The following is a 27,560-nucleotide window of genomic DNA, read 5'->3' as shown; positions in this document are numbered from 1 at the left end:
TGCCGCGTCAAAGGAGGTCGTGAGAAAGCTTACATTAAGGGTTTAAGGAGCCATTCGCTGCGGAGGGTCCTCCTCGCCTTGACCTCAACCTTCTCCATGTTCACAGTAAAGGCCACCTATCGAGGCGAGACAAGGAAGATTACCTTCGCCGAAAACACTTTTCCCTCCTACGCTGAACTCTGCAAACAGGTAAGCTGTTTCTCCTCGTCGTCGTCGTCGCCACCGGCGTCGAGACACCATACTGACAGTCGCTGCAGCTCTACCGGGTCTTCCCCCTCAACGACAACTACCACCTCTCCAAGCTCCTCTTCTCGCCCGACGCTGCCGCACCCGGCCGCATCCTTATCGCGGTCGAGGTCCATAACGCTGCAGACTACGAGCGGTCCCTGCTCCAGTTCAAGCGCTGCGTTTACACAAACGGTCTATTGAGGTTCTCTGTGTTTGACGACACACCTCATAAACAGCCCAGTCGAACATCGTTCCGCTCAGGGCCACTCAACAGCATCATGGACACCTCTATGAACAGCAGCACCGCCCTAGACGATGATAAGCGCCCAGCCGTCCCACCCAAGCCCGCCGGAATGTTCGAGTCCATGCCCTTCCAGTACATTGCTTCATTGAGCTCAGCATCCAGAAGCACCAGAACTTCCTCCCGAGATATGGACATCGACTCTAATGCTACAGGTGTCCTCAACAGCCAAGCTTCTGTCGAGTCCATGGAGTCAATCCGGTCTGTGATCGAAGGTCTCAAGAAGGACCTAAATAAATCACTCGCTTCATTGGACACCATCACTGCCACTGTTTCCTCCGGCCCCACCCGTTCGAATACTGTGACTTCAGCTAACGCCAGTGGCCTTTGTTCTGCTGAGGATCTCGCCCCTCTCTTCCAAGAAGGATGTTTCCCGTCCATGGGCCCTTCTTCCCGCAGATCGTCCCATCTCAGTCTGCGTCGTGCTTCGAGACATAATCACAACCACCATGGTCAGAATACTTCCACAACCCAGCAGCAGCAACCATCCCCCGTGGTTCATACCAACGTCTGGTGCGACGCCTGTCTCAAGAACGTCGTAGGCATTCGCCACAAGTGCTTGGATTGCCCTGGTGAGTTCCTTTGTGTTATGAAGATTGGCTCTTGATATTGAATCACTGTCCAGATTACGACTTGTGCACTCCTTGTATCAAATCTGGAGGGGCGGAGAATCACAATCCTTTCCACGAGTTTTTTGAGATCAACGAACCCGGTCGTGTCATCGTCCACACCGTCTTTGACGGCGGCCGCGGTAACCGTAGGTCTGCCTCTAGAAGCGCGAGAGATGCGCCAGCCGAGCAGCAACCCGCCTCCGTGCCTGCGCCTGTCGCTCATAGCGCCAGATGCGACCTCTGCGAATCCATGATCTTTGGAGACCGATATGTAAGTCTTTTCCAAGCCTAATCTATGTGCTATCTAATGCCTCTTCTCATCAGAAATGCTGCAATTGTCCCGACTACGACACTTGTATGTCATGCTTCGCAATAACACCAGAGCAGCATCCGGGCCATTCCTTTGTCAAGCTGTCCGCGGATGATATGTATATTGTAAGTTGCGCCAAACGTATGTCCACCAGATACTCACCGTCATTTCAGCGCCGTGGACCCCACAGTCGCAAGCCCCACTATGCGACATGCAACGCTTGCACTCAACGTATCCATGGTGTGCGCTACAAGTGCATGCACCCCGAGTGCCCGGATTACGACCTTTGCGACAGATGCGAGGCTCTGCCTATCCCCGTCCATCCCGACAATCATCCAATGCTGAAGATGAAGACAGTGGACACCGTAGTTCCTACAGTCTACCGAGTGGGGGCCACTCAGTTCATTCCTGTCCCCTCGCAGGACAGCTCGGCTCCACAACAGCCTGTTCAGCACGAAGAGATGAGATCTGTGACTCCTAAGCCAGTTATATCTCCTGGAGAAGTCGTCGCGGAGGAGCGCGCAACAACGCCTCGGCCGGTTCCAATCGTCCAGGATTCTCGCGAAGTGGATGCCCATAGTCCATTCGCAGATCCTCCTGTAATTGCACCTATTGGCGAAATTTCCTCACTGGCGTCCAGTTTCGAGGCCACAGTCACCGCCAATCGTATTGGCATTCACACACCATCTCCAGCGGAAGTGGAATCACCAGTCGCTTCTACCGCGTCTCCCTTCGTCGACCGCTTCCTTGACACGGGCCATCGTGACAGTGGTACTAGCAACCCCAGCTTCGTCGAAGATCTTGTGTCCCAGATCGCTTCCAAGCTCCTTTCGCCTCCTACAGGGTCGCCAGTCCCTGTTACAGGTGCTCTCAGTGCGTTGACCCTGGAGGATGGCACGAGTGCGGCTCCAGAGCCAGAGATGCCTTTGGCTGACATGGTCTCTCAGGCCCCCACCTTGCTTGCTCTCGTCAAAGATGAAGATGACGTCAAAGTTGTTCCCATCAACTCTCCCGAGCCATCCCAGGCTGCAGTCGCCCCACTGTCGGCCGCATTCATTGCGGATGTCACAGTGACCGATGGCCAGGTCTTCCCGCCCGGTGCTGAATTCGTCAAGTGCTGGCGTCTCCTCAACGATTCCACTCGTGACTGGCCCGAGAACACCGAGTTGATCTTCGTTGCTGGTGAATCGCTGGTCATTGACCGCAAGAGCGAGGTCGTCAAGATCGGAAGCGTCAAGGCTGGGGAAGAGGTTGAAGTTTGGACCGGGGAGTTGAAGGCCCCCGACGTTCCTGGCCGATATGTTGGGTACTGGAGATTGAGGGATGACACTGGAAGTGTATTCGGTAACAGTATCTGGGTTGAGTAAGTGTTCATTTTCCTCTGTCTTCGAGGACATGAGCTAAGTATTAATAGGATCAGCGTCGCTGAAGTCGACCACTCGAGCGATGACAGCAACAGTCTGTCCGCTTCTTCCATCATCATGATGCCCCGTGTCGGTTCCGAGTCCAACACTTCCCGTGCTCCCTTGTCCGTCAGGCAGCCCGAATCTACCATCGGCGACAGCACTGCGACCATTCCTTCGTCAACTGAGGATGGCAATTCCGATATCGACAACGACAGCGACGTCTCCTTGATCGACCTCATTTCGTCGGATGACGAAGACAACATGGGTTGGGAAGACGCCAGGTCTCATGCTACGGCTGATACTCGCGCCAGCAACGCTCCCGCAGCTGCACAGACCGCTGAAACTCAGAATGAGGATGCAAGGCGATCTCCAAACCCAGACTACGTCCTTTTGTTCGACGACTCTTCTGATAGCGACTTTTAAGAAGTGATTGGAAGGCATTATGGTTTTTTTCTTCGTGTATGGGTTTATTATGCATTGATCGGTTCTCTCATTACCTTTCTTCTTTGTAACACCACTTCCCCTCTCGCGGGTTGTATTTGTATCCATACAGTTGGTATCGCAGTTGCGCAATACACGAATTTTGTGTCAGCAGAAACCATGTGGATTCGGTGGGGTGACAGAAGTGATGGTATACAGTATATTGTTTTGGCTGTGCGAAAGGCTAGGAAGATGTGGGAACTAGTTTGTCTAGGTTTGACGAAAATTGAACCGAACCGAATGCTAGGGGAAAACGCGAATGATGCTACTAAAAAAAGTTGGAAGCATAATAAAGCAAAGGGTCTAGACAAGAGAAAACCAGAGAGATTACAATTACAATGTGTCGCAAAGAAAGCATTAAACGGACTCGAGCGGCAAAAAGGACATGAATAAAGATCATCGTGGAGGCTGTCGTTAAGAAATGAAATGAAAAGGCTGGAAGACGAATAAAGATAACGAGCAACCTGAACAACAGTAGCCTATGCCGGGACGACCCTTGAATAAACGATAAGACGATTAAAAAGGGTGAGGGTATTTTTAACGATTGCATCGTACGCAACTCAGAGGGCCTATGAAGCGCCCTGAGCAAAGGTCGCCACCGTCGGCGGTGACGACATCTTGCCTCCCATACTCTTCGCGGTGAACGCAGAAGGTGGATGGGCTGACCGAGTATTAGGTTCGGGAGTTTGAGATCGGCCCAGGAGGTGTCCTATGGTGGCGACGCTCAGTCCGAGTACGGAAAGTCGTTGGCTGGAAGAAGATCTGGGGAGCTGGTACCCCAGTTCAGAGGTGGTCGAATAGCTGCAACTGCGTCTTCGCGGTGTCGTGTCGTCCTCTTCCTGGTCCTCCCGGTCTTCAGACTGGGCATTCGAAGGATCAGCGGCGGAGGTGAGAGCCTCAGACTGTCGCCTAGAATGGGATACTGCCCGCTCCCTGGGCTTCGTCAGCTTCCTCGCCACCGTCTGAAGCTTATCCTTCTCCTTGACCTTTGGTTCCTTCTCTTTCTCCTTTTCCCCTTCCTTCCTCAACCTCGCGCTCACAGATGGTTTGAGTCCATCAGTCGCCTTCGTTTTTTGGAACTTGGTTGATTTTGAGGCTGACAAGGGATCCTTGTTCGAGTGAGACGGGGACGGCGATACGATGAACGCGGCGTTGTTCTGCGCACGATCACACTTTCTGGCTATGCGGTCGGCAGCCTGAGCGGCACTTTCTACGATAATGCGATACTGGCTATTGGATGCCGTACTTGCGAGCAGATCTGTGCCAAGGGTTTCAATAAACGGGATATGGTTTAGTAACTCGTGTGGTATATACCTCGGAAGAGCAATACGTATCGCATGACGCGCTGGGTAGGAAGAATGGCAAGATCTCTGACGGCGGGTTTGCGAGAGGAGTGCATCGAAGATGAACGTTCCACGAGTGCCATTGGGATGCCGTGCATGCTGGACAACTGTGCAAGGTTGACCGAACCTGCGAAGGAGTGGGAACGGGATGAGGGGGCGGAGGCAGCTTTACCTTTACCTGGACATCCAGGGAAACTTGTCGGAGGACTTGCTGTGGCCGGGGTAGTGGACTTGCTGACCGAAGGGGTGGTGGTCGTGGAAGTGAATGTAGAGGTAGTCGGGGATGATGCACAGCCAGAAATGGAGGATGCAGGGGAAGTGGCAGAGGAGGAGGAGGACGAAGAAGACGTTGAGGATGTTGAGCTTGACGAACTTGATGAATCAGAGGAACTCGAGGTAGGTGATGGTTTTGCCGGTTGTGAAGGGGAACTTTCAAAGCCGCCTTTCCAGCTGCTGACAGGTTTCCGAGAGGTCGATTCGTCTCCACCAGTAGTACGGGTTTTGCTCAGACGCTTGAATGTACTCCGAGACATGGACGACGTAGAGGGTTGGATGTCAGACAGGGGCCGTGGGAGAGAGGGCCTGGATGGGACCGGGGACGGTGGGGAGGTCGTAGGAGAAGAAGGCCGATTGGAGGGATGTGGGAGAGGTTGAAGAGCGGGGGAATGTGTTGACGATGGTGGACCCCACCCTTCCCCACAGCTCTCGGACATTGGGCTGTCGCACATCGCAGGCCCAGCGTCGTTGAAAAAGCGAGAACGTTGTCCATTTGAAGTATTGAGGTCGAGCTCCAAGTCGAGTTCTGGCTCTTCATCGTCGAGGTCCCAGACATCGTCAAGGTCTTGGGTATCGGGTACTTCCGCGGTAGAAACTGCATCCAGACAAGCTGAACTGGTTCTGTTACTTGAGCTGTCGGTGCTCATGGCTCTGATAGCACGTATCCTTTCGAGCTCTTTCACCAAAACTTCGTCCGTGATTTCTTCATCGTTCATGGCCATGGCGAAGGTGTACCTCCTCGACACTCCTGGTTGGGGACCCACGGCGGCAGGACGACGAGTGAGAACTGGGCGGGCTGGGGCTGCATTGGATGACATTCGTTGAGGAAAGTAGGACGAAGAGGACGTGGGAGGGTTGAAACGCAAGGGAAAGTGAAATTGGAGCTGCGGGGACGAAGCAAAAGATGCTGGGGAGTCGATAGAAGGACTTGATTCGGGTTGTGGGTTGGGACTAGGGGAAAGGTCCACGTCCGACTCCTCGTCGATATCGTCTGTGGCGGGAGGTTCGAGTGTGAACTTGTGTTTGGGTCTAGACGATGGGCCTTGCAAGTCATCAAGAGACAAGGTTCTGCTCCACGCTGGGCCGACAGTTTTGGCGTCCGCTGAATGTTGAATTCCTTGTCTTGCGTCATTCGCAGCGTATTGGGATTCAGACTGTGGTTCTTTTCCCTGTAAAGATCCCGACACATACGGTTAGCTGACAAGACGGGGATAACCTCCGAAAAGCAAAAAACATACATCGTCGTCGTCTTTCAATGCACCTTCCAGAGTTATGGGTGACACTACTCTGATAAGCGGCAGAATTGAGGTGATTCCCCTTTGTCATCCTGATCGTCAACCACCCCTGCTCGTTCGTCCAGTCCTTTTTCGTCATCCAGCGTCCCCAGCGTCGCCCTGCTCGTCCGTGCACTTACACTTCGTGATATGCTCAGCGTATTCCGACGTGTGATCGACGTAAAGCTCCATCGCGAAGGCCACAGCGACGACGAACTCGCGCTGTAGCTGCTGTTCCTCGACCCATAGACCTGCTCGTTGTTCACCTCGCTGACGACGCTACGCAAGCTTAAACTTCGGAGCAACTTCGAACCCTTCGAACGTGCCTGGCCTGTCATGGCAACTTCTGATTGGGTTGTGGTGGCCGTTGTCGCTACCGCATGAAGTCGCAGGTCCTGTACTGACGGTATGGTCGGGAGGGGCAGCGAGGGCGAACGAAGTCGCGTTTTTCGCTTTGTGGGCTTGCGAGAGAAGAAACGAGGGGTTGAACCGACGAAGGTGCCTGAATGTTGTTGGTGGTGTTCTTGTACTTGGTGCCGAGCCAATTCGCCCTCGGAAGTGACGGCGATCATCATTAAAACCAATTTGGTCGTCGGGACGGACGGCGAGCTGGCTGTCTTGGTCGCTGTCGTAGACGTTGAGGACAGGGGTTATATCATAGTGGATGTGGGACAATACGGGTCGCGGAGATTGACGTCAGGATGAAGGGTTCAAGTTGTATTTAACCTTGTTCTAAATGGACTTCCTCCACCTTTCTCGATCGTCCGACAAACTAGATCTCACCCTGACATTCGCCCAGTCGCTCGATGCGAAGATTGCTGGACAGAATGGCAGCCAGATTGCTCTGTCGTGCTCAGAATCCATGCAGATGACACACCGTCTCAGATCCCTCCACGATGCAATCTTGGTGGGCGCTAACACCGCTATAAATGACAATCCTCAGCTCAATAGTACGTAAATTTCCAGTTCAAATAGGAGATAGCTTTTTGATTGTCGCCTAGCCCGTCTGCTGCCTGTCGAGGATCAGAAAAATCCCCGTCCTATCATCCTCGACACAAATTTGCGTCTCGGTCCAAACTGCAAGCTGCTCCAAAACTATGCTTCCGGAAGAGGCGTGCAACCGTGGCTCCTGACCCCAGGTTCAGACGATCCAGACTGGCTGAAACGGAAATCCCTATTGGAGGATGCCGGGGCACGAATCGTAATCTATGCGCCATCAGGAGGTCCCCGCGCCGACGACGTACCCTCCATTCTCGCCTCGCTCTCGACCAATGGCATTAGATCCCTGATGGTAGAAGGAGGGGCCGCAGTCATCCAGTCCTTTGTCACCGCACATCTCAAATACGGGCGTATCATCGACCGCGTCATCATCACCGTAGCACCTGTCTTCGTCGGAGAAGGTGTAACTTATACTTTCCCTGTCTCGAACGAGGGTCCACCTTTCGTCCACAAGCAGACCTTCTTAGCGGGAACGGACGCTGTTATGGTACTTGATTGTAATCCATAATAGGTCCCTTTCATTTCCGACGCCTTCGATTCCTGTTCATTGGTCATTCTACTTCTTACACTGGGAATAGTTTGGAATACGTTTTGTGACGAAATATGATTAATGTCATTACTTGTGGCAAATTTTCGTCAAGGGTGTAGTGTGTGAATCGAACCCGATAGAAAAGGCTAGAAGAAAGGTCGAACTGAGTAGGGTTGATGGAAAATCCTAGAGTCCGCCCCAGGTCAATGGAGTGGCTCCGATGGTTCCCGCCTTACCACGGCGAGGTTACTATTCATATCTGGTCAGGCGGTTCGCCTCGAGGCACTTCCGACACAATTCTCCCCTTGCATGGTGTGCGAAGTCGTGACCAACATGCCCCCGTACACGGATTGCGAGCTCAAGTTGAGAGTCCATGCATAGGACGTGCTGTTCCCTTTGAAGCTCCTGGCTCTTTGGGCGTATGGTTTCTTTCCATTGGGCTACCGTCCGCTCAAAAAGAAGACCTTTCATTGACCCCTGCACGGTTCGGTAGAACACCGACCGTATGTCTGAAACAGGGCCTCTTCCAGTACTTACATTTGGAGACAATTCCATCTCCTTTCACTAACTGAGTACCCTGCATTCTTCTGATCTCAAACGATTCAGATATGCTTTCGACGGCGCCCTGGCTGGCTTCAGCATCCAGAGTGTTGCCCCTCAGGACCCCCGGTCCAACAAGCTTTATTACACTTGTCAAATCTCCATTCGGAACCCAGAAATAACTTGGTCTTTGTCGGGATCGAACAACCTCTGTAATTATGGGGTGCTCCAGTGCAATCATAGGGCCTTTCAATCACTTCATGTCCGTAGGAATGGTTTCGAGAAAGCGATATCGCGCACAACTTGCCTCCTAGACGGGACCTATGCCGTCTCCTTTTCTCGGATACTGAAGAACCGGACAAGCTTAGGATTTTGCCGCGCTGGACCAGATATCTGATCCTCGATCAATAAATAAGCGCCCGTGCCCATCCCCTAAGCATCGCGAGAACGAGACCTCAGACACTCATTTTCATGTAAGACCATACTCTTGCCACTCTACCCTTAATGGAGCTGACATGTAATAAATGACCGATAGCCGAGTAAACAATGATTGCACGCTGCATCGATGCAGGGAAGACTAGAGTCGCCAGCACCTTGGCGTTTTACTGAAATGGGTCGGGTAGACGCCATATCCCGCAGTTTAACTCAAAAACGTGTGGCCTTTCTACAGGCCACAAACCCAAAGTGTGCTCCCTGGTGAATTGGTTGTAGACTTATCTTATAGTCCCCGGGAGAGAGACGTCGATAACTGATCTCTCTTCAAATTACTACATACAGTCCAAAGGAGGGGCGCCAGAAAGATGAATTCCTGGTAATTGGCACGAGCTCTGCGGTGCGGTCACCGTGACAGGGCCACGTGGTTTGAATGACGGATCGACGCGTCTTCCAAAAACGGCCAAACCGCTTTCGAGAGCCCCTATCTATCAACCCTTTCTTTGGGACTCTAGACGAACCCGGGTGCAGCATGAGAGGCCTGATTCTCACTCAATCTCATACTCGAGCACTCGTCCCAGCGAGACGGATGGCAGAGCTCGGTACTCTCTGCTTGTGCCACCCTGATCGCCAATCACCCTTTATGAGTGATGTCATTCATTCGTCGCGCCTGCCAGGCAAGTCTGAACTCGAGGGAGCACCCGCTTCCCATGAGTGGAGACTCAGTTCATTATTTACGTGGGTCCCCTGCAGGCTATATGTATCCAACGGTCTAAGACAGCTCCCTGCGCCCCTGTTCGCCACGTTTAATTTAGGCTGACATCATGTCGACGGCTCTCACCACTGTGACCTCTTTCCCCTCAGTGACGCAGCGAATTAGGTATCCACCTGGCCTGCTGCTATTATATAGGCTGTCAATCTCCACAATTCTCACTCACAGCCCCCAAGCTTGACTCGACCGAAAGCAACACATCCCCGGCACTTCCATATATCTTCGATTCCCAAAATGTCCGCTCAAGATATCGTTACTGCGTATAGCATCGCAGTCCCCTAGAAGCAGCAGCAGAACCTACCTGGCCTCGACAAGCATATCAAGCGTCAGTAATATGTCCCGCTATCCTTCGAACCGAACAGAGAACCGACCCAATGATTTAGCGGGTATGGAATACAGCAAGCTCGAATACTGGGACGACAATGGCAAGCCTTACCTGAAAGAGTACGCCGGAAGCGGAAAGTCAGTAGGGTCTTTGAATTGTTTATCATGAATCTAGACAGCCCACTGATCCACACTTCCACAGGCTTCAGGGCAAGACTGCCATCATCACTGGCGGTGACAGCGGTATTGGTAGAGCAGCCGCAATCATGTTCGCCCGGGAGGGCGCCTCTGGCATTACCATCACCTATCTTCCAGAAGAAGAGACCGATGCTAAGGACGCTCAACGCCTCGTCGAGGAGTCCGGCGCCAAAGTCAACCTGTTCAAGGCTGATTTGATGGACGAATCTGCCTGTGAACAACTCGTTCAGAGCCACATGAAGGTTTTCGGAAAGCTGAACATCCTCGTCAACAACGCTTCGAAGCAAATGTGAGCCTTTTCCTTGAAGAGGAAGAGAACGAGCTAACTTAGCCCCTAGTATTTGCAAGGACTTTGCCCAAATCGATTTGAAGAAGGTCGAAAGTACTTTCCGATCCAATATCCTTCAAATGTTCGCCGTGACCAAGTTCGCCCTGCCCCATCTCAAGAGGGGCGCCGCCATCATCAACACCACGTCCGTAACCGCTTACAGGGGTTCTGCAGGGCTAGGTGCATTTGCTCTTCGAGATATCCGTCGACATCGTGTTGATTCGGTGCCTCTTCAATAGTCGACTATGCCTCCACGAAGGGCGCCATCCTTACCTTCACCCGCTCGCTCGCCCAGCAGCTCGCACCCAAGGGCATCCGTGTCAACGGTGTCGCACCTGGTCCTATTATAACCGCACTTCAGGCTGCGTCACGCCCTGCAGAGAATATGGAAGGCCTTGGTGTCGGTAAGTCAATCGCTTCCTCTATACATACGTTCGTCACTCAGCTGATGTGTTTCTAGGCGAACCGCTACACGGACGTGCAGGGCAGGTACGAGTCTGCATTGTGGTTTTCCGTGCTCTTTTCCTAAACTTCTTCTCGCACAGCCGGCAGAGTGCGGTCCTAGCTATGTCTTCCTTGCTTCCAGCGATTCAAACATCATGACAGGACAGGTCATCCACATCAACAGTGCGTTCTTTTCCTTTCCTTGGTTGGCTGTTCTGACGAGGGTTTTAGGCGGTGAACACTTCGGTGGATCATAAACCAATACAATTTAGGCCTACAAAATCTTAGTGTACATGAATGCAACAGAGGTAATGGTGCGACAAATACAACCTCTTCGAGTCCTCTAACAAGACGGAAGGCATGTTCACAACTGTCGAGATTGTTCGAAAAACCCGATCCGCCTGCGGATGTCGGGACATATAGCCAGGCGCACTTTCTCGTTCTCATCCTTGAGAACGCTGCGCCCGGGTCCTTCGAGCCACGACGATAGCCCGCCTTTACCATAAATACTCTTCTTGAGTGATTGCGCGAGCTTGTCTCGCTGGAAGGACCATTTGAGTTGCCGAACAATGGGCATCAGCGACCGGTCGATCCGTACAGACGAGGCCTCGAGGTCAGGAAACACATGGGAGGATAGGAGGTGACGGAGCGACGTCGTCCTAGACTCTACCACTCTTCGGCGTAGTTGGACAGTCAGGACATGGCTAACGTGCCGTCTGAACAGTGCCTGACTGCTCTCGTACTGCTTGATGGACTAGTGCGAGTCAGTCAGTCCAGGTTTAGTTGACGTGACTCCAAGAGACTGGGGGTACAGCACTTACATTCACGGAGTAGAAGTAGTTTCCTGTCCTCCACCGCCTTTCTATTCCGAGACCCCGTATGACGCCGCGGTGGACTAGGTCGCCAATGGTGGGTCGCAGAAAATACCCCTGTGGACTCTTGCCAAACAGTTGGTGGCTGATGCGTGACGGGGCCACCACTGTGAGTCGATACTTGTGTAATATAGGGTCTGTTGTCAGGTCCACCAGGGCGGGGAAAGCTCTAGCAAGTGCCTCCAGGTCAGGGAGGTCGAGGAATGTCACTGGCACCATATCTCAGTCAGTCTCGGAACACCTCGACAAGAGATACATTGAACTCACGGATGTAAAGCAAGACTTCAGGAGGGAGATCTGTAAAGTGCATGATAGAGAACGTGAAAGTTGAGAAGAGAGTGTGTTGCCGCAGCAACTCGAACTTTGGGCAAGAATAGTCCCGCAGTGACCGCAATGAGCTCACGCATCCGGAACAAGGAATGAAGCCCCTATCTTTCACAAACCGCGGTCGCATAGTGCACAAAATACAGTATGGAGTACAACTGGTATGAGTCGATATCATGGAAAGCCTTGTAAACTAATAATGTACGCGAAAGTGAAAGTGACCTGTGTTTTATTATGAGAGAATCGTCGAATGAAGCGTAAAAGAGAAAAGAGGTGGAGAACAAAACGGAATTTAAGCAGTGGAAGTTGCTTGTTCGATGGTGATCCGCAGACCGCGGTTCAAGTCTTCATCGTAGGAGGGGAACCTTCGATCACGATAGCCATGATCAAGGGAATTGTATGCTGGAGCAGGCGTTCCACCATGGCTTTCCGAATCAGAAAGGGGTTCACCGTCTTCTCCGCCGATAGCGGTGCTTAGTATTTCCAGGTCGACTCCAATACGACCGTCGTCCATGTCCGCAACATCCCTTTCTACGTCGATATCCATCGGGTCTTGGTGGATGGTGCCCAGCGTGGTAAGCACGATGCCAGAGCTTAGCGTACCGCGGCTTTGATACCGTCCCCCGGATTTGTTACCCCGACGGCCTGGGGGAGAATAGGGCCCATGGTGCGTGACCGATTTCGTTGTGAAAGCAGGTATTCCCGTTCCTTCCGAGTGCGAGACAGTTTCAGAGCCTCTCTCGCGCAAGTCTAGAATCTGTCGGTATCAAGTTTAAGTCCCGAGTATAATGGTATAGTTGGTGACACTCACCAAGCGACAAGCGAGAACAGGACCCAACATTACGCTCAGAGGGATGTTGATCGCCGAGATAACTTGACGTGGTCTAACGTGGTACGTCAGCCTCTGTAAGAGCCAAAAATTGGGAGGGCTTACTGCAGATAGAAAATCCCGTTGATCTGCCCCAATTTAAGTAGTCAGCCCCATTGTAAGCTTTGAGCAAAACACTCACCAGGTTGGCGATTGAAATAAGAATGTAGTAAAATACTCCTGAAGATAGGGTCAGTTTCGTAGTAAAGGGAAGTAACTGAAGCGACAACCTTCGCGAAGGAAGGTTTGAATGAGCCTGCTACTCGGGCCACCATTTCGTCTGCGGATGTGGAAGGCTTTCCAAACCGTCATGAAAGTGACGACGGTGTCGAACAAGAGGGGTGCGATCTGAGCGAGGATGAGATGATAAACAGGAGAAGACGCATAGAGTGCGCACTCACAAAAAAACCTAGTAAGTTTGAATCAGCGGGTACGACTACGTGTATTAAGAAAGGTGCGTACCGAGCAGATGAGCAGAGCGTGGCTTTGACATCGGAAAGCAAGGTCCCTTTTCCTACAGGGATGGCATCAGAAGAGCCCATCCCTTGCTTAAATCAACTTACGAAAGGAGGCTTAAAGAAGGGAAGCACTAGAGGAGGGTTAGTATATCGCTCTGAGTAGTGCGTAAACAATGGGAGCTCACACAGCATCTGGGTAGTGTCCACGTAAAGTTGGTATGCTACAACACCCGACAAGGCTGATAACAAGAACCAGAGCACATATACATTGCGACTGAAGAAGGCGTAGGTGCGTATGAGCAGCACGACTGGAGCGGGGTTGGTTAGGTGCAAACGCGATATGGGCGGGGAGTATGCTCATACATTCTGATCCAACTTGGTTCCACATGGCCAATGCGACTGGGATCTGTGCATGCTCAGCCGAGTGAATCGAGGTGATGGGAGCATAATGCACGAACCTTGAATATTTTCTCGCACTTTGCTCTAGGATGATCAACGACAAAGCAGTAGAGCAGATATGGGACGACAGTAATGACCCAGTATCTACAAGAATATATTGAGCACCTCCGGCAACTATAAGGACGCCGCACGAGAAACTTACCGACAAAATAGATAAGCCAGTTTGACGGGGGTCCAGCGTGTCCTCCATACCTGGGAGAAGAATCAGCGCAAGGAAGCTCAAGGAAATAGACGCATTTACGAAGCGGTACTCCCTAGGCAAACTGATAATCCAATCCCAGAGTACCACGGCATCTAAAGAGCCAGGAAGACAGCGTCAAGACATGCGTAAAAAAGGGGAACAACGCCCTTACACATCGCTGCAAAATCCTCGGGTTAGCGTGGACAACGACGAGCATGAGGCTGGAGCCACGTACCACAAAAGTATACTTGAGTGACATAGATGAAGTAGTCCGCGGTCTCGAGGGAGTCTGTCAACGCTGGGGGCGACGACGAGGAGGCCATTTGGAGGGGCGACGAGGACGATGGCGGTGGAGATGATGGGGGAAAACAAGAACCAGGGATCGGGAAAAGCGAGATATTCAAAGTTGATTCAAGCGGGTCACGTCAGAGCAAACAGACATGTAGCTCCCTCTAAAAGAAGCAAATGCCCGTCCGCCTTAGGATCGAAACCCAAAGAAGCTTCGTACGCTTGTATCCACCCACACCTTGTGCCAATTTCACTGCTGCCTCAGTGATAGAATCCCTCCTCGAGTCAGTCACAGTCGTAGAAATATCCGCGATTATCTTCCTCTGTCATTACCCTATACCCTCTTTGTTTATTTTCTTCGGGAAGGTCCCCTTCTTTATTTTGATTGAACCTCGGACGACTCGTGGTTGCGACCGACAACTTCCATGGAAGCTCTAGTATGCATCATTTGTGTGATTCGGTCTACCATCACCGGTCAATTTCCCTGGTCCCTGGCCGAGGGATAGCACGCCCGTCCTCACCTCCTTCAAGCGATGCCTTGAAAGCCGGTTACTGGCCTTTAGCACGACCCAACCTGCCCAATCATGGTGCTTGGCGAAATCCGACTCGCAGAGAAAAGTCTTGTCGCGTGATGGCCCGAGAAGGTCACATGACCGTCGCACGCGTTGTAGAGCCAGCAGGTCCTGGTCCGTCGTCCGACCTGTCACCTCTGGTCCAAAGCTCTTCCGCTTCCTTCCAAGACCGGACGTCCACCATGTCGAGCCAGGCGCTGCGGCAGCGTCGTCCAGAGGCCACAGATTCGAAAGTAAAGAAACCTGATCAAAAACCCCTTCTCCATGACCAAGTTCGAAGGGGCCGACGGGCGCCATGGGCTCCCAGCTTTTCTCTAGCAGTTAGGATTCTATTCTTAATCCGTGTTTCCGGGGCAATGTATTCGAACATCGACGATTGCGACGAAGGTGAATTTTACCTGGACCATCACTTGACGGGTTTTGACCAACTGCGAGACAGTATACAACTTTTGGGAGCCATTACATCTCTTCGCACACGGCTACGGTTTTGAAACATGGGAACTCTCCCCCGCCTTTGCTCTGAGGAGCTGGGCATACGTGATCCTTCACTATCTGCCTTCTCGTATTGGGTTGATTGTCGCTGGTGGTGACAAGGTACTATCTCACAGTTGCTTTTACGGCCAGGGCCTGACCGTTATCTTAGCGAGCTTCTTTATTCGCCGTCCGCATATTCCTAGCTGCCGTCTCCACATTGGCGGAAGCAGCCTTTTACCGCGCTGTTGTCGAGAAGGTGCACGTCATGGTTGGCCGGTATCTTTTCTTGATGCTGGCGTTCAGTGCCGGGATGTGGAAAGCGTCTACTGGTCGGTACCATCTTTTCCTCGATCGACGACGGGCACTCATGGTGTTTTAGCTCTTCTCCCGTCCTCCTTCGCCATGTACGCAACCACTGTTGCCTACGCTTATGCCATTGAACCGTCCAGCCTCACAAACGGCCGAAAAGCCCTCGTGGCCACCCTGGCCTTCGCCACAGGCGCTATTGTCGGCTGGCCGTTTGCCCTTGCTTTGGCATTTCCTTTCGTGTTTGAGGAACTATTCGTCTTCGGAAACGACCGTGTCACTGCCGAAGCCAAGCAAGCATGGCTCCTGGCTCGATGGAAGCGCATGATCCTTGCTGTTTCAGCCGCCGCCCTGATCTTTGTGAGTTAATCCATCGCTGGTTTTACTATTGCTAATGAAGCATTAGATTCCTGTTGTGGCCATTGACAGCATTGCCTACGGGAAGGTTGCCGTCGTTCCCTGGAACATCATTCGATACAACATATTTGGCGGTGCGGAACGAGGTCCTGAACTGTATGGTACAGAGCCGTGGACGTACTATATCAGCAACCTTGTCCTTAACTTCAATCTCTTGACCCCAATGGCCTTGCTATCTCTACCGGCGCTCGGTGTCACCTACCTCTACGACAGAAGACGCCTCGGGTATTCAAATCCCAGACCCGACGAAACTTCCCCATTCACCATCACCGGATTGCGCCTAGCGCCGTTTTACCTGTGGATAGGTATCCTTACTTTGCAGCCCCACAAGGAAGAGCGCTTCATGTTCCCGGCATACCCTCTCCTCTGCTTCAATGCAGCTCTTTGCATTTACTTGGTCCGCGGGTGGCTCGAAACTCTCTATATCAAAGTAACCAAATCCCAGTACCAGGTGCGTGACATGTCTTGCCTGAAGATCACTGTCTCATATGTGAACAGGCGTCAAAGACAGTGATCTTCTCCAATTTCACCTTCTCCATCCTGGTCGGCTTTGTCGTCATTTCCGGCTCCCGCATTTGTGCGGAGTATCAGTACTACCATGCACCCATATCCGTCGCTTTCAACTTCCAGACTCAAGAACTTCCCCGCCTGCTGAACGTTACAGGCTTACTCGATGACCAACGATACTCCCAGCTTTCTGAAGAAGAGCAGCCGCGCATCGACCTGGGCCCTATTCGCCAATTTAACCTTACCCTTTGTTACGGCAAGGAGTGGCATCGTTTCCCTGGAAATTTCTTAGTTCCGACGGGTATCAACGTGGAGTTCATCAAAAGCGAGTTCAGTGGTCTTCTACCGACACACTTTGCTCCCAGCCCTATTAGCTCGGCCAAGGGTGGTTTATGGCCATGGCCCCAGACCCATGTTGCCCCAGCTGGCCTCAACGACTTGAACATCGAAGAACCATCTTATTATGTATGTTCGTCCTTTCGCCGGCCTGCCTGTCCTCACCACATATCATAGGTCGACGTTCAGCAGTGCGATTACCTAGTTGACCTGGACTTCCCCAAGCACCCCGTGTCATCGCCGCTCGAACCCCGCTACGCTATTCAAAGCGAAGTCTGGGAGCGAGTTTACTGTGAGCCGTTCCTTGATGCTCGACATTCCATGAAGCTCTCCAGAATTCTCTGGTTCCCGGGTAAGGTGTGGCAGATGTATAACGAGTTTGGTGATTATTGCATCCTCAAGAACAAGGACCTCGTCCGATCAAAAGAACTTCGAGTAATCCAGCACTTGAAGCACCAATAATTTGATCTAGAATGTATTTCTAGTAATAAATGGCTGAAGATAATTGTGCTCTCAGCGCTTGCACAACCGTAAAGGTGCTCTAGCCCCCATAGATGTAAAGGCGCGCTTCAGTACTTTAGCCCCGATCGTGATCGCTGGCCACGGGCCTGGCCTCCTGGGTGGCTGCGTGGTTCAGAGAATCTACCTCGATTTATTATCCCTCCGCCCTGAAGCTCTTCAACTTTCATGATGCAGGACCTGACTGACAGTGGCAATAAGTCTCAATACTTTCGAATCCCGAGATGTTCCTCTTCTTTTTTCGCGCTAGCCACCCTTGAACCACCCTCGCCTACGTCTTCTCCAGTGTCAAGCGTTTCTTCTGTCGCCTTTGAGGACCTTCCTATCTTCTTCGTGGACTCCGTCCGCCCAGAATCTTTTCACCCGGATTCGCAGTGCTGGACGCCCTTGTCCGGGGAATATGTGGATTTACCCCCCGCGACTAGCTTAAGCTCGATTGGTTCCTTGGCGTCTGTCGTCAGCTTTGGTACGTTTGGTCCCAAGGCATCAGCTACTGCACCTGGCGAGGACATCTACCAGGGCGATGATCTCTGTCCCAATTTCCAAACTGCGACGTATCACGATTTGTCTGTGGGACGTTCGACACCAAGTCCGAGGTTGGAGGCGATCCCCGAAGAGGCTTCTACCTGCACGTCGCCGGTCCTACCACAGGAGGGCTTTGGGCGAGTCAAGCGATCTGCCCGAAGAGGACAGATAGGCGACGACCGCGTCGAAGAGAGGAACGCCAATCATGACCGGTCAGTCGCCTCGATGAACACCACACACCAAGAGCGGGAAGGCCTTGTTGTGTCTAGTCACGGCCAAGGAGCAGGACGTGGCAGTCGACCAAAAGTCAAAGGAAATCGATCTCAGAACCCGAAGCCTGTGGAGTTTGTCTGGCTGCACGGCGTCTCAATCGACCTCCTGATTGACCAAGAAGGTTTCCGTTCGGCCACTCCCTCGTTCAGGTACCACGGCGCTCACCATACCGACGGCCACGACTGCAAGGTCATTTTTCGTCCTAGCCCAAAGCAGAGTTTCTATTTCCACTACAACCCATTCGACAGCTTGCCGATTCTTCGACGGGTCACTGTTCATGGAGAAGAGACACGGGATTACATCTCCAAGCAGGCGCAACTTACGCTCAAGTCCAATGGCGTGTATTCGGTTCACGGAGCCGAAGTCTCGTCGCTATCCAACCTAGATACCTGGCAAGTTTTCAGTCAACTTGGACACGATCGTAATTCAAGACTGGAGTGGGAGTTTCAATACCTAGTCGCAGACAGGGCAGACACCTACGGGAATATCGTGGACGGAGAAAAGAAATTCGTACCGCTGGCATTCACATGCTCTCCCTGGCTCCTGCACCCATCTCAAGGGAAGAGAATTAACTTGGTTCATATATTCAAGAAGGGGGTGGCGTCTAAACTGACCGCGGAGAAGTTCTCGCCAAATTCAACTGGGGGGCAATCTACCACGACCACGGCGGGCGAGTCAAGGACTCTGGTGCCTGTTGATCATCTCCGAAGCCACAGACGTGTGCAGAGCCATGCAGCACCGGAAGTAGGAACATATACTGCCTTTACCTCGCGCGGGGAGAATGGCATGAACACTGCTGGACGAGATAGAGGGAAGCACAGTCGTGGTGATCATACTGGGGGTACGAAGTTGCGGAGGAGGGCGTCTTCCGTAGGGGTTAAACAGATTGCCTGAGCTATAGATGTAATATGAATGGAACCTAACCAGAAAAACTTGCCATATAAATGTGCCAGGAGTATGTCAACTATTTGCGGTGCGATTGTCAGAGCGAGCTATCCGCCGGCGCTTATTGCTAAATCAAAGACGGATCACAACGGACCGGACAAGTGGGAATGTGCACGTTGACCCCGCAGGTTCGCCCGCGACACCGACCACCACTTCCTCGAACAAACCTCGAACACTTCCAATGTCAATTACGCACATTTCGTCCCTATCTCAACTCAATGGCATTCTCGGGGAATCCAAGAGCAAGCTCACTGTACAGTATCCAATTTCAATCCTGGAAAACCAACACATGTCTAAACCAGATCGTTAAATTAGGTGATTGACTTCCATGCGACTTGGTATGTTGCCTCCTTGTTCTGCAGTACTCGAACACTGCATGCGTCGCCATTGGACAGGTGTGGACCGTGCCATGCTATTGCGCCCAAGTTTGAGGCGCTGGCTCGCGAATACAAGAACGTGAACTTCCTGAAGTGCGACGTCGACCAGGCACGGGACGTTGCTTCAGAATACAGGGTTACTGCCATGTAGGTCGTCAACTTTACACTTCTTTTCGTCATTTACCGTATGTTCCTACAGGCCCACTTTCATCTTCCTCAAGGGGCACACCAAAGTCGATCAAGTCAGAGGAGCGGACGCGCGGTTCGTACCCTCTCTCTTCTATCTGGTTATGTGCTACAATTTCTGAACCAATGTTCAGAGGTATCGAGGCCGCTCTTCGTAAACACTCGACCTCATCCGGAGGAACCACTGCATTCTCTGGGAAAGGGCACACGCTCGGTGGAGGACCTGCCCCGACGGACGTCAAGGGCGAGGCCAAGAGGGCTGTTGACAATGCAGCTAATGCGGCTTCAGCGGGGCTGGCTGGTATCGACCCTCAAGTCAAGGTTCTGGTAGGACTGATTGGGCTGTACGTTTTGTTTTGGTATCTCGGATGATTTGTATGTGGTAGAGCTCTCCCGGGCTCTCTATTTCAATTTATATCGCGAAAAGGATTTTATTCACAAATGCATAGAAATGTATTGATCGCATGATGAGGGGAAGAAACGAGGTCTCGATTAATTGGGTACGCTACGGAACGCAGGACAGTTCCAGTATGCGTTTGAGGCCGCCTCCGCCTGCGCCTTTTTCTTATTGGCGTTGGTGCCTTCACCGTAGGACTGGCCGTTGACTGGAAGCTATACGTCAGAGTGCATTCTCGATGTATGGAATAACGCATACCCAGGCATCGCACAGTCCAAATGGGCATGTGAGGCGGTCCTGAAAAGGATGCTTCCCAAGTCATATTTATCTTTCTCTGCGCAGCTAACTCATTGACATGGGCCAACGGAATGGCAGGCGCCACGGACGGATGGGGAGGGCCACTGGTAGTTGTTGCAGTTGGTGAATACTGGGGAGGCGACTGTGACGAATCTCCGGTGACGTCTTGAGCGGTGTCGTCCGGTTCGTCCTTAACGTAGACGTTGTCGCCGAGAAGGTCGCTGATCCACTTCTGGGTCGCCTTCATGCCTTTGCTGTACCATAACGCCCCGACATAGGCCTCGAATAGTTGCCCACGTTCCGCCTGTGTACACTCAGGTCAGACGGCAAGAGTAGGAGATGATACACAGGGAAGGCTCACGGGGCTGTCTTTGTCCATCACGAACCTAATCAAGTTATCGTAACGTCCCACCCATTCGTGGATCCTGCCCCCATGCCGCACTTCGCTGACTTTGCTCTTCCAAGCAAGAGAGAAGCGAGAGAAGTGGTAGTGTTAGGGACCACAATGCAAGGCAATTGGTGTCGGAAGGGAACCTCCTACCTGGATTTCAGTTGCAGATAGATTCGGCTTGACGGAGAAGTAATGAGCCGTGAGCGCCATATGCAGCACTTGTACTCCAATCTCTTGGAGACGAGCCTTATCGCCCCATTGACGTTGGTTTAAGTCGGTAGACTGTGCGGTAGCATGGAAAGCTTCCAGGATAATTTCCAGGTCGACTTCAGGCAAACGGGGGAGTTCTGTCAGCATGGTAATGAGGAACGAAGAAGGGATAGTCCTTGACAGGAGGCTACGCGGCCTTCTCTTCCTTTATAAGCCTTGCTCGTGGGAGCTGCTGTACATCTCGAAGCTTATCGATGTCATTAAGCGCCCAAGATGCTGCGGTTGCGCACCCACACTGCGGCGAGATGGTGATTAGATAGCACAAGCTCTGAAGTAATTCGGTGGTTACGGCAGTCATGAGAGCCTGTGTTTGACAGAAGTATCAAAACGTGGTCATCGAATGGGAAGCTTGCGGGAGAGCCACTGCCAGGACACTTGAGTTCTGAATCTCCGCTGTTGGTCCACTCGCTCACGTGATCGGATCTCCAGAAAAGGCAATGATGCCAAGTCAAGGCTTGAAACGGTCTTTCAACGCTTTCATCGTCACGTCCACCATCCAGTTCGCTTCCTCTCTGCTTTCTCCCGGGACCTCAGTCGGCGGTGACTGTCGGAACCTCCTAAAATATAGGCACTGCGCGTGCTTATAACGCGAACATGGCGTCAAAGACAGAGAAAAAGCAGGATTCCCTCATACCAGAAGCCTACTTGGACTATCCGTCACAAAGGCTGTATTCTCTCAGTCTTTGGCTTCTCTGCCAGGTATGCAGTACCAGTCTACCTTTGAATACAATCATTAATTATCCCAATAGACCATCAAAGTAGCAGACTTTCTTCGGTCATTCACTCTCACTCACGCCGAAAGTGTTTCATTGTGTTGCAAATGGCTTATCGTGGACACCGTCCTCGTCTTGCTCTTTGCAGTGCTGCGAATACCTAGGCTGACTTACGGAAATACTACCGTTATTATTCAGCTCGTCACAATATCTGTCATCAATTGCTTCTTGTTCGGGGGACTCACCATCACCACCGGTGGCGCCTCATTCAAGTCATCAAGTCGTCCAGGTCTGTTGCTCTACACTGTGCCAGGAACCGACGTCAGACACTCATTGCGTATAAATAGAGAGTAGCATCTACTCATCCTCGGGCTTCGACCTCCTCAGCTACATTGCGCCACTCTCGTTCGGTCTCATTGGTTCCTCTGGAGATGGTCACCTGCTCGGACAACACACCGTGCGCATGTCACCAATCAGCACTGCGCAGCTCAACCCTCAAAGCGACAACTTCTGCCTCTCACCGACGTCAAAATTCGTTCTCGTCCCTGTCCTTCTCAACAATACCGAGGTCGCTGGTTTGAGATACACGCAGGCGCCATTGAAATCCCACTCCGACGCGCCACCCAAAATTGAGCGATTCGATCTCTCAGCCAGGGATCTGAAGGCCATCGCCCAGGCGTACCAGGATCTTATTCAAACGACCAAACCTCAGCCGCCTACCCCAACAGAAGAGGAAGATGAATATGATGAGTACGATGACGACGACGACGAGGACGAACACTCACGCCCTCAATCCAACCTCGAAAAGTCACAAAACCTTGTCTATCTCCGTGTATCCAAGCCCGGAATCATCAAGCTGGAGCACGTCATTGGTTCGGGCAACGTTGAAGCGCGCATCTCGCCCGGAGAGGTTGTGGTGGTTCCATGCCCTACAGTATCCTTCCCCGACCCACCATCACGTCACCAAGAACCAGAAGTTCAATGCGCAGGTCAGGACAACAGCCGAGAGCTGACCATCAATGTTTACGGAGTACCACCGTTGAGCCTTCGATGGGCGAAGTCCGTTAATGGCCAGAAAGAACAGTTCTTGGTCGAAGGTATTGAAGGGGAGCACGGTCATGCCCACCGTGCTGAACAAGCTTCCGGGTCTATCGTTCAATCAACCAGGCACGTTGCAGAGCCAGACCGAGTTCAATTGCCTTTGACTGTGACCTTGAACTCGCCCGGTACATACGTTTATACGTTGGAGGAGATTGTGGATGGAGTTGGCAACGTCGTGAAGATGGGAAATGACGGCAACACTGCCGCGACGACCTCGACGAAGCAATCCTTTGTTGTCTTGACCAGACCAGCTATTTCGTTCTCCCATTGCAGTTTGGAGAATCCCAAGGCATTGCTGATTGGCTCTGAAACAAGTCTGCCTATCCGAGCTTCTTCTGGTGACGCTCGTGACGGACCTTGGGAGATTTCCATGAAGTATCAGCCCGATCCTGAAGACACGAGCAAGAAGCACAAACCCTGGAACAAAATCATCAAGGCTTCAGGTGACAAGCCGGATGCGTCACTTATGGCCGGCAGCCCTGGCGAGTACTCCATCGTTGGGATCAAAGGAAAGGTACAGTTTGCATTCATTCTTGAAACGAGACCAATACTGACAGTTTCCGCCTCAAGTACTGCTCCGGTACTGTTTTCGCCCCCAGTGTGTGCAAAGTCGTTGAGCGACCCAGGCCTTCGGCTGAAATCGAATGGAAGCGTATTCATGAATGGTTGGCTCCAATTCATAGCTGCAACATTAACCTTAGACTGATTAATAAAATCTGCAGCTCTGGCGACACCGGTGTTTCCGCCAACCTCATTCTACGAGGCACGCCACCATTCCAGGTATTCTACAGGGTCCAACGTGACAACGAGCCAACCCGCGAACACTCCAAGACATTCTCAAGTTCTCGAGGAGAATTGACGCTGCAACCCGAACGGAGCGGACACTACATCTTCACCTTCGTTAGCCTCAGCGATGCCAACTATCGCAAGGTTGAGTTGCGTGGACCCAGCATCGAACAAATCATTCACCCATTGGCTTCTGCTGACTTTGCCGACTCACATATCTCGGGCAAAACCAAACGAAGCATCAATAGCTGCTCTGGGCAGTCCGTGGACGTCGCCGTTGATCTCAAGGGCACTGGCCCCTGGAATTTGGAGGTGCAGGTTATTGGTCCACAGAGCTCTGAGACTCTCCGCTTTGATGGACTTCAAACATCGAGGGCCCCGATCTCAGTTCCTGTCCCTCAATCTATTGTTCGAAATGGGGGTCAATTTGAGATCGTTCTTCGTGAGTCTCGTGCAGGCTTCTATCCTTGGTAAAGTATTCACCGCCTTCTGTAGTGAGTGTGGAGGATGCGTACAAGTGCAAGAGGTCCCTCTCTGCCCCAGGAATCGTGGTCAACGTCAAGCGTACTAGAGTGAGTCCCAGGACGACTCCTGTCACTGCAGCTTACTGACATTTTCAAAGCCAACTGCTAGGTTCTACGGTACCGACGAGGAGCGATATGTCTCTATTACAGAAAACGACGAAGGGAAGCTACCTCTGAGATTGACCGGAAGCGGGGTGGGTTCATCCTGCATATCTTGTGGTTCTCTTCTCATTCCTCCGTTTAGCCATGGAGTGTTGTTTACCGTAGAACCGACACCCCCTCGAGGAACATCACTGCGAGGTTATTAAACCCCAATGACCACATCACTGTCCGCCATCCCGGTACATATGAATTGCTGTCGGTAAGTCCTGCCATTCTCAAATGTTGGTCCATATGCCCCCCTCATCCACGCTTCTTTCAGGTGAACGATTCTCAATGCCCTGGTACCATCGCGTCAGAAGCTTCAACCTATCGCGTCGACATCATTCCGAGACCAACTGCAAAACTTTCGCCCGAGACGCCAGCCACTTTCAATACACATAACGGCCGCTATACCTTGAGGACTGTTTGCGAGGGTGTCAGCGACCATGTTGATTTGGAGCTGACAGGTACGTGTCTCACAATAGCCCAATAACCCATGCTTTTGTTCACCGCGCAACACTAGGTCGACCCCCTTTCCAGATTATGTACAACATCGGACAACCGAACGGACAAGGAGGAATCGACATGATCGAGCAACCAACGATCAACAGCATCCAACCGCGAACTCGGTTCCAGCTGCTTACATCCACTCCCGGTCGCATGCTGTACGGTGTTAAACAGATTGGGGATTCCGTCTATCCTCTCGAGAAGAACGCCGACCAACCGCCAGGCCTGATCTTTGAACAACAGGTCGCAATGCGTCCTTCTGCTCACTTCAAGAACCGCAACAGGATGACTTACTGTCTTCACGACACCTTTGTTCCGCTCGATAAATCCTCGTCTGACGGCGTTGTCGTCCTGGAAGGCCAGCCGCCGTTCATGTTGACTCTCACTGTCAGGAACGTTGCAGCCAGCCAGACTCAAAAGTTGCTCGTTGAAGTTCCATCGAATGTCTGGAAACTCGACTTGCCGACATACGAATTCGCTTCGGTTGGACCTCACCGCGTCACCATCGACTCTGTCTCGGATTCGTCCAACTGTGCGCAATCGGAATTAGATCCTTTGCTAAGCTCTATTTGGGTGGATGTCGCGGAGACTGCTTCCATCATTCCCTTCGAAAACAGACCTGATGTTTGCGTTGGCGAAATCACCCAGTTCCAACTCGAGGGCATCCCTCCTTGGACCATCGGGTACGTTACAAATGCGCCCCGTGCCATTCGAAAAACCTACTAACAGCGGGTTGTAGATACCGGGTCAACAGCAGGTCGTATACGAAGGAAGTCAAGACCTCGCCATTCTCGATTGCTCAACAGCAGCCTGGCGAATTTACGATTACTTCCATTGCCCACCAACAACAGATGTGCAAAGCTGTCGTCACCGACCTGAGATTCAACGTCCATCCCTTGCCTTCCGCTAAAGTGGGGCAGGGCAAGAAGATCTTCCAGGACATCCACGAAGGCGACCAAGCGGAGATTGTGTTTACTCTCATCGGAGAGCCTCCATTCACATTCACGTACCAGCGCGCAGAACCTAGCTCAAGAAAGGGCGGGAAGCCTGGAAGAGTGCTGGAGACGCATACCGTTTCTCGCGTCATGACTCACGAATATTCGATCTTCTCCGCTCTTGAGGGTATGTCCACACGATTCGTGCGAAGATGACCTGGTCCTAATCTTTTTATTGCAGGAACTTGGACAGTGACCTCGATTTCCGACAAATATTGTCGGTATCCTCCAGTGCAACAAGAATTGCCTACTGACAAGCAACGACCATGATGCTCCCATCTCAACCAACCATAGTCAGATCTGACATAGACATGTACATACATTTACCATTTACGCTAATGATTCACGACGTGCGTTCACGAAATTTGGTGACACAACCAAGATTATGATTCAGATTGTCATTTCGACTTCTATATACACTGCTTCCTTTTTCTTTCCTTCCAGTGAGCTTAAACCTGGGCGGAAGAAATGTAGAACCACTTGGAGACTGGATGGCAATGTCAACGCTATGACAGAAGGCGAGATGTTTAATGCTCTTACCGGAGGGGTCGATGGGAGCAGGGGGCCTGCGAGAATCGGCGGGGAGGCTAGTGTAGGAGGGGTCGTTCCTGGAGACGAAGCCAGGGGAGTTCTGGATAGTGATGTTGCGGCTGGGAAGAGTTAGCTGAGAGTGCTGTCCAAAAAATCAAGCCACATACATGGAGAGATCGTAATTGGCGGTCTTAGCAGGAGTCTCGCCAGTAATGAGACGGCGCCAGGCCTCATGGCATTCGTGGATGATCTCGGTGGCATACTTCTTGTTCTTGGCCTCGCCAGAGAAGGCAAAGGTGTTTTCGGGCTTGCCATCGGGAATCTTGTAGATTCTATGGTAATGATCGCATTAGTCGGGCGGAAGATGAGCCAAGGCGGGACAAGACCACATACCGGAACCACTCGTTGGTGGCACGGATGAGTCCGGGAAGGTGACGCTCAACGTCCTCGATGTCGTTCAACTTGGAAGCGAGGGGGTCCTGGACGTCCACGACGATAACCTTCCAGTCGGTCTCGCCCTCGTCGAGCAGAGCCATGATGCCGAGAACCTTGACCTGCTTGACCTGGCCGACGTAGCCAACTTGCTCACCGATCTCGCAAACGTCGAGAGGATCGTTGTCACCCTTGGCCTTGGTCTCAGCATGAGACTGAGCAGGGTCCTCCCAGGTCTGGATAATGAATAGATAAGATTTCCGAGTTCATCATCGCGTGGCGGGATCGGACGCGACTTACCTGAGGGAAGGCACCGTAGTTCCAGATGTAGCCGTGGTGGGGGAAGCAGTTTCGGACGTAGCGGAGACGACCCTTCTTGACATCCTGCTTGATAGGATTGAAGGGCTCCTCCTTGGAGATCTCCATCTTCGCGTTGGTCCAGCGGGGCACTTCGACGATCATGTTGAAGATGCCGTTGTTCTGGTCGGCGAACAGAGGGATATCGTGGAACGGCGAGATGACATTGCCGTTCTGCTCGATGAACACTCGGTGTTCTACAAAAAAAGCGACGAGGACGTCGTTAGTTACGTGAATCTCCAACGACCGACGACGAGGACGGACTTACCAAGGGTGTTGGGGGCACCGATGAGGCGGGGAGTGTAGGCTGCGAGCTCGTTGTTCAGAACGACGAGGAAGGGGAAAGATTTTAATACTTACGGGAGGCCATTTTGTCTGAGGAAGAGGAAGAAAGAAACCTGAGTTGTTGGTTCAGACGTTGAGCCGTATTTGGACT

General features: G+C 52.1%; 12 protein-coding genes across 12 annotated transcripts; 7 read left to right on the top strand and 5 right to left on the bottom strand.

The window, feature by feature from the left end:
- Positions 1-96: 96 nt before the first annotated feature.
- Positions 97-3,279, top strand: CC1G_06537 (hypothetical protein; the record flags this gene model as incomplete). Its single annotated transcript, XM_001829148.1, has 6 exons — positions 97-189; positions 258-1,101; positions 1,155-1,411; positions 1,465-1,575; positions 1,624-2,813; positions 2,865-3,279. The coding sequence occupies 6 exons, from the start codon at positions 97-99 to the stop codon at positions 3,277-3,279; spliced, it is 2,910 nt and encodes a 969-aa protein (XP_001829200.1).
- Positions 3,280-3,905: 626 nt separating this feature from the next.
- Positions 3,906-5,677, bottom strand: CC1G_13709 (hypothetical protein; the record flags this gene model as incomplete). The annotated part of the gene is made up of 2 exons (XM_002912131.1): positions 3,906-4,594; positions 4,651-5,677. The coding sequence occupies 2 exons, from the start codon at positions 5,675-5,677 to the stop codon at positions 3,906-3,908; spliced, it is 1,716 nt and encodes a 571-aa protein (XP_002912177.1).
- A 1,288-nt stretch (positions 5,678-6,965) lies between these two features.
- On the top strand, positions 6,966-7,736 carry CC1G_01877 (riboflavin-specific deaminase; the record flags this gene model as incomplete). The annotated part of the gene is made up of 2 exons (XM_001829145.1): positions 6,966-7,179; positions 7,231-7,736. The coding sequence occupies 2 exons, from the start codon at positions 6,966-6,968 to the stop codon at positions 7,734-7,736; spliced, it is 720 nt and encodes a 239-aa protein (XP_001829197.1).
- A 2,099-nt stretch (positions 7,737-9,835) lies between these two features.
- Positions 9,836-11,052, top strand: CC1G_01876 (oxidoreductase; the record flags this gene model as incomplete). The annotated part of the gene is made up of 7 exons (XM_001829144.1): positions 9,836-9,963; positions 10,028-10,312; positions 10,362-10,531; positions 10,591-10,755; positions 10,812-10,840; positions 10,897-10,978; positions 11,027-11,052. The coding sequence occupies 7 exons, from the start codon at positions 9,836-9,838 to the stop codon at positions 11,050-11,052; spliced, it is 885 nt and encodes a 294-aa protein (XP_001829196.1).
- Positions 11,053-11,159: 107 nt separating this feature from the next.
- On the bottom strand, positions 11,160-11,977 carry CC1G_01875 (hypothetical protein; the record flags this gene model as incomplete). Its single annotated transcript, XM_001829143.1, has 3 exons — positions 11,160-11,549; positions 11,617-11,876; positions 11,935-11,977. The coding sequence occupies 3 exons, from the start codon at positions 11,975-11,977 to the stop codon at positions 11,160-11,162; spliced, it is 693 nt and encodes a 230-aa protein (XP_001829195.1).
- A 306-nt stretch (positions 11,978-12,283) lies between these two features.
- Positions 12,284-14,280, bottom strand: CC1G_01874 (hypothetical protein; the record flags this gene model as incomplete). Its single annotated transcript, XM_001829142.1, has 15 exons — positions 12,284-12,748; positions 12,803-12,875; positions 12,926-12,948; positions 13,002-13,039; positions 13,090-13,207; positions 13,261-13,268; positions 13,322-13,373; positions 13,423-13,448; positions 13,503-13,625; positions 13,681-13,723; positions 13,776-13,860; positions 13,919-13,968; positions 14,018-14,070; positions 14,130-14,135; positions 14,193-14,280. The coding sequence occupies 15 exons, from the start codon at positions 14,278-14,280 to the stop codon at positions 12,284-12,286; spliced, it is 1,251 nt and encodes a 416-aa protein (XP_001829194.1).
- A 690-nt stretch (positions 14,281-14,970) lies between these two features.
- On the top strand, positions 14,971-17,319 carry CC1G_01873 (asparagine-linked glycosylation 9 protein; the record flags this gene model as incomplete). The annotated part of the gene is made up of 7 exons (XM_001829141.2): positions 14,971-15,204; positions 15,257-15,411; positions 15,461-15,620; positions 15,671-15,957; positions 16,004-16,465; positions 16,513-16,986; positions 17,035-17,319. Exons 1-7 carry the CDS (start codon positions 15,000-15,002, stop codon positions 17,317-17,319), a joined length of 2,028 nt encoding a protein of 675 aa, XP_001829193.2. The 5' UTR covers positions 14,971-14,999.
- Positions 17,320-17,547: 228 nt separating this feature from the next.
- CC1G_01872 (hypothetical protein) lies at positions 17,548-19,068 on the top strand (the record flags this gene model as incomplete). The annotated part of the gene is made up of 1 exon (XM_001829140.1): positions 17,548-19,068. One exon carries the CDS (start codon positions 17,548-17,550, stop codon positions 19,066-19,068), a length of 1,521 nt encoding a protein of 506 aa, XP_001829192.1.
- Positions 19,069-19,300: 232 nt separating this feature from the next.
- Positions 19,301-20,054, top strand: CC1G_01871 (hypothetical protein; the record flags this gene model as incomplete). Its single annotated transcript, XM_001829139.2, has 4 exons — positions 19,301-19,372; positions 19,435-19,643; positions 19,696-19,758; positions 19,817-20,054. The coding sequence occupies 4 exons, from the start codon at positions 19,301-19,303 to the stop codon at positions 20,052-20,054; spliced, it is 582 nt and encodes a 193-aa protein (XP_001829191.2).
- A 39-nt stretch (positions 20,055-20,093) lies between these two features.
- Positions 20,094-21,124, bottom strand: CC1G_01870 (hypothetical protein; the record flags this gene model as incomplete). Its single annotated transcript, XM_001829138.2, has 4 exons — positions 20,094-20,287; positions 20,338-20,680; positions 20,738-20,833; positions 20,918-21,124. The coding sequence occupies 4 exons, from the start codon at positions 21,122-21,124 to the stop codon at positions 20,175-20,177; spliced, it is 759 nt and encodes a 252-aa protein (XP_001829190.2). The 3' UTR covers positions 20,094-20,174.
- A 507-nt stretch (positions 21,125-21,631) lies between these two features.
- CC1G_01869 (nucleoporin Pom152) lies at positions 21,632-26,000 on the top strand (the record flags this gene model as incomplete). Its single annotated transcript, XM_001829137.2, has 11 exons — positions 21,632-21,736; positions 21,949-22,039; positions 22,098-23,449; positions 23,632-24,079; positions 24,133-24,209; positions 24,260-24,355; positions 24,406-24,522; positions 24,583-24,769; positions 24,826-25,492; positions 25,549-25,948; positions 25,986-26,000. The coding sequence occupies 11 exons, from the start codon at positions 21,632-21,634 to the stop codon at positions 25,998-26,000; spliced, it is 3,555 nt and encodes a 1,184-aa protein (XP_001829189.2).
- A 168-nt stretch (positions 26,001-26,168) lies between these two features.
- CC1G_01868 (inorganic diphosphatase) lies at positions 26,169-27,494 on the bottom strand (the record flags this gene model as incomplete). Its single annotated transcript, XM_001829136.2, has 7 exons — positions 26,169-26,291; positions 26,345-26,454; positions 26,503-26,667; positions 26,729-27,003; positions 27,068-27,321; positions 27,393-27,431; positions 27,485-27,494. 7 exons carry the CDS (start codon positions 27,492-27,494, stop codon positions 26,254-26,256), a joined length of 891 nt encoding a protein of 296 aa, XP_001829188.1. The 3' UTR covers positions 26,169-26,253.
- Between the last annotated feature and the right edge of the window lie 66 nt (positions 27,495-27,560).

This window comes from Coprinopsis cinerea (genome assembly GCF_000182895.1).
Source record: "Coprinopsis cinerea okayama7#130 chromosome 1 map unlocalized cont3.1, whole genome shotgun sequence".
In the NCBI taxonomy this organism is placed as follows: domain Eukaryota; kingdom Fungi; phylum Basidiomycota; class Agaricomycetes; order Agaricales; family Psathyrellaceae; genus Coprinopsis; species Coprinopsis cinerea.
The sequence above is the reverse complement of the archived record's forward strand: the minus strand, read 5'-3'. Positions and strand labels throughout refer to the sequence as shown.